The 2,500-nt window shown below is 43.2% G+C and overlaps 1 protein-coding gene across 7 annotated transcripts in view; it reads left to right on the forward strand.

Moving 5' to 3' along the window:
• LOC123507756 (LIM domain-binding protein 2-like) overlaps positions 1-2,500 on the forward strand; it is a 55,090-nt gene that overhangs the window by 21,011 nt on the left and 31,579 nt on the right. For all 7 annotated transcript variants that reach the window (XM_045260933.1, XM_045260949.1, XM_045260962.1 and 4 more), the window contains exons 2-3: positions 372-447; positions 1,432-1,534. In XM_045260933.1, the coding sequence (XP_045116868.1) occupies positions 372-447; positions 1,432-1,534 (179 nt within the window). The remainder of the gene's footprint in view (positions 1-371; positions 448-1,431; positions 1,535-2,500) is intronic.

Raw genomic sequence — 2,500 nt, forward strand, 5'->3', positions numbered from 1 at the left:
ATCATCATCATCAACAACAACAATACACACACACACACACACACACACACACACACACACACACACACACACACACACACACACACACACACACACACACACACACACACACACACTCTCTCTCTCTCTCTCTCTCTCTCTCTCTCTCTCTCTCTCTCTCTCTCTCTCTCTATCTATCTATCTATCTATCTATCTACTACTACTACTACTACTACTACTACTACTACTACTACTACTACTACTACCACTACCAACAACAACAACAACAACAGCCTCTCACCAGGACTGTCCACGTGGGTTTGTTTACATCTGTGCCAAGAAGACTTTAGTGACGACACGTTTCCCTGACCGTGTGTTTTGTTTCCTTGCAGGCGACACACACCTTACTTCGGCCAGCCTGACTTCAGACTCTACGAGCTGAACAAGAGGCTACAACAGCGATCAGAGGTGAGACACAGAGAGAGAGAGAGAGAGAGAGAGAGAGAGAGAGTATAATGGTGATAATGATAAGGTTAACAAAATTTAGAGAGAGAGAAAGCTTTAAGAAAGAAAGCTTTATGATAACACACACACACACACACACACACACACACACACACACACACACACACACACACACACACACACACACACACACACACACACACACAGAGAGAGAGAGAGAGAGAGAGAGAGAGAGAGAGAGAGAGAGATCGCTGACTGAAAGAAACGAACGGCAGGGAGAGAGAGAGAGAGAGAGAGAGAGAGAGAGAGAGAGAGAGACGAATAGGAGGAGAAGGATGGGAGGGATAATAATGAGGGAGGTAGAGAGGTGATGATGGTGGAGATAGGAGGAGGATTGATAATGAGGGAGGGAAAGGAGAGGAGGAGGAGGAGGAGGAAGGGAGGGAAGGAGGGAGAGAAAGAGGGAGAAGGGGGAGAGGGTTGAATTATTGAAAAGAGGAATGAACACAGAGAGAGAGAGAGAGAGAGAGAGAGAGAGAGAGAGAGAGAGAGAGAGAGAGAGAGAGAGAACAGTCACCCTGGGGACCAATCACTCCCCCCCTCTCTCTCTCTCTCTCTCTCTCTCTCCCCTCTCCCTCTCTCCTACCCACAACATTAGCGAGAGAGAGAGAGAGAGAGAGAGAGAGAGTTGCCATTCAGGGCCCCGTCTACACACACACACACACACACACACACACACACACACACACACACACACACACACGAACAGGAAAGTGTGTGTGTGTGTGTGTGTGTGTGTGTGTGTGTGTGTTTCAAGTGAAAAGAACAAAACAAAAAATTGAACTGGAATATTTTGTCTTTTGTGTGTGTGAGTGAGTGAGTGAGTGAGTGAGTGAACAAGAACAGCCACAGCAACACAATTATAACCCTACCTCTTCCTCCTCCTCCTCCTCCTCCTCCTCCTCCTCCTCCTCCTCCCCCCCTCAGGAGTCGGACAATCTGTGGTGGGACGCCTTCGCCACAGAGTTCTTCGAGGATGACGCTACTCTTACTCTCACCTTCTGCCTCGAGGACGGCCCCAAGAGATACAGTAAGTCACAGAGAGAGAGAGAGAGAGAGAGAGAGAGAGAGAGAGAGAGAGAGAGAGAGAGAGATGGTGAGGAGAGAGAGAAGGAGATTGGTGAAGAGGTAGAGAATGAGCGGGAGGGGGAGAGAGGAGGAGGGAGTAGTATTGATAGAGAATAAGGAGGGAAGTAAATTATAGGTTATGTAGTCGTAGTAGAGAGAGAGAGAGAGAGAGAGAGAGAGAATTGTTGTTTGCATGGATTGTTATGTATTTAATTCACTAGTAATCTTTTTCTCAATGTATATAAAAGAAGTGGTAGAGAAAGTGACATTTAAAATATAGAAGCACGTTGATAGATTATTATTATTATTATTATTATTATTATTATTATTATTATTGATTTATATCTTGGTGTATTTAGTAGTTTAGATTAACTTGAATAATGTTGAGCTCTTCACTACTGGGAAGCATTTTTACCTGGAGATTTATGTACCATTAAACCATTTTATTGACGTTAGGAGGATGTATGGAGGTCAGAAGATTAATGGCCACAGTCTTCACTATTTTGACCCCCTTCTGTACTGGGACACATTTTCACCTTGAGATTTGTGTACGATTAGACCATTTTCTTGACATTAGGAAGGGTGTATGGAGGATAGAAGATTAATGGCCACAGTCTTCACTATTTTAATCCCCCACATGAGTTTCTGAAGCTGTATAGAATCACCAAATAGTAAGCAGAGTGAATATGGAAACGCGTCGTGGTACTGAAGGGGTTAATAGTAGAATAGTAACAGTACGTATATAAAAGAGACGAACTCAAACCAGAAGGAAATAAAATTGAACACAGTAAAAGGAGAAAAGAATAAAACGAAAAGAAAAATATAAATGCAAGATATAAAAGAAGAAAGAATAAATGAAAAAGGAAGAACGAAAAACGAAAAAAAAAAAGAGAGGAGAGAGAATCACAGAAAACGTCAATAGCAGGAA

This window comes from Portunus trituberculatus, chromosome 3 (genome assembly GCF_017591435.1).
Source record: "Portunus trituberculatus isolate SZX2019 chromosome 3, ASM1759143v1, whole genome shotgun sequence".
In the NCBI taxonomy this organism is placed as follows: domain Eukaryota; kingdom Metazoa; phylum Arthropoda; class Malacostraca; order Decapoda; family Portunidae; genus Portunus; species Portunus trituberculatus.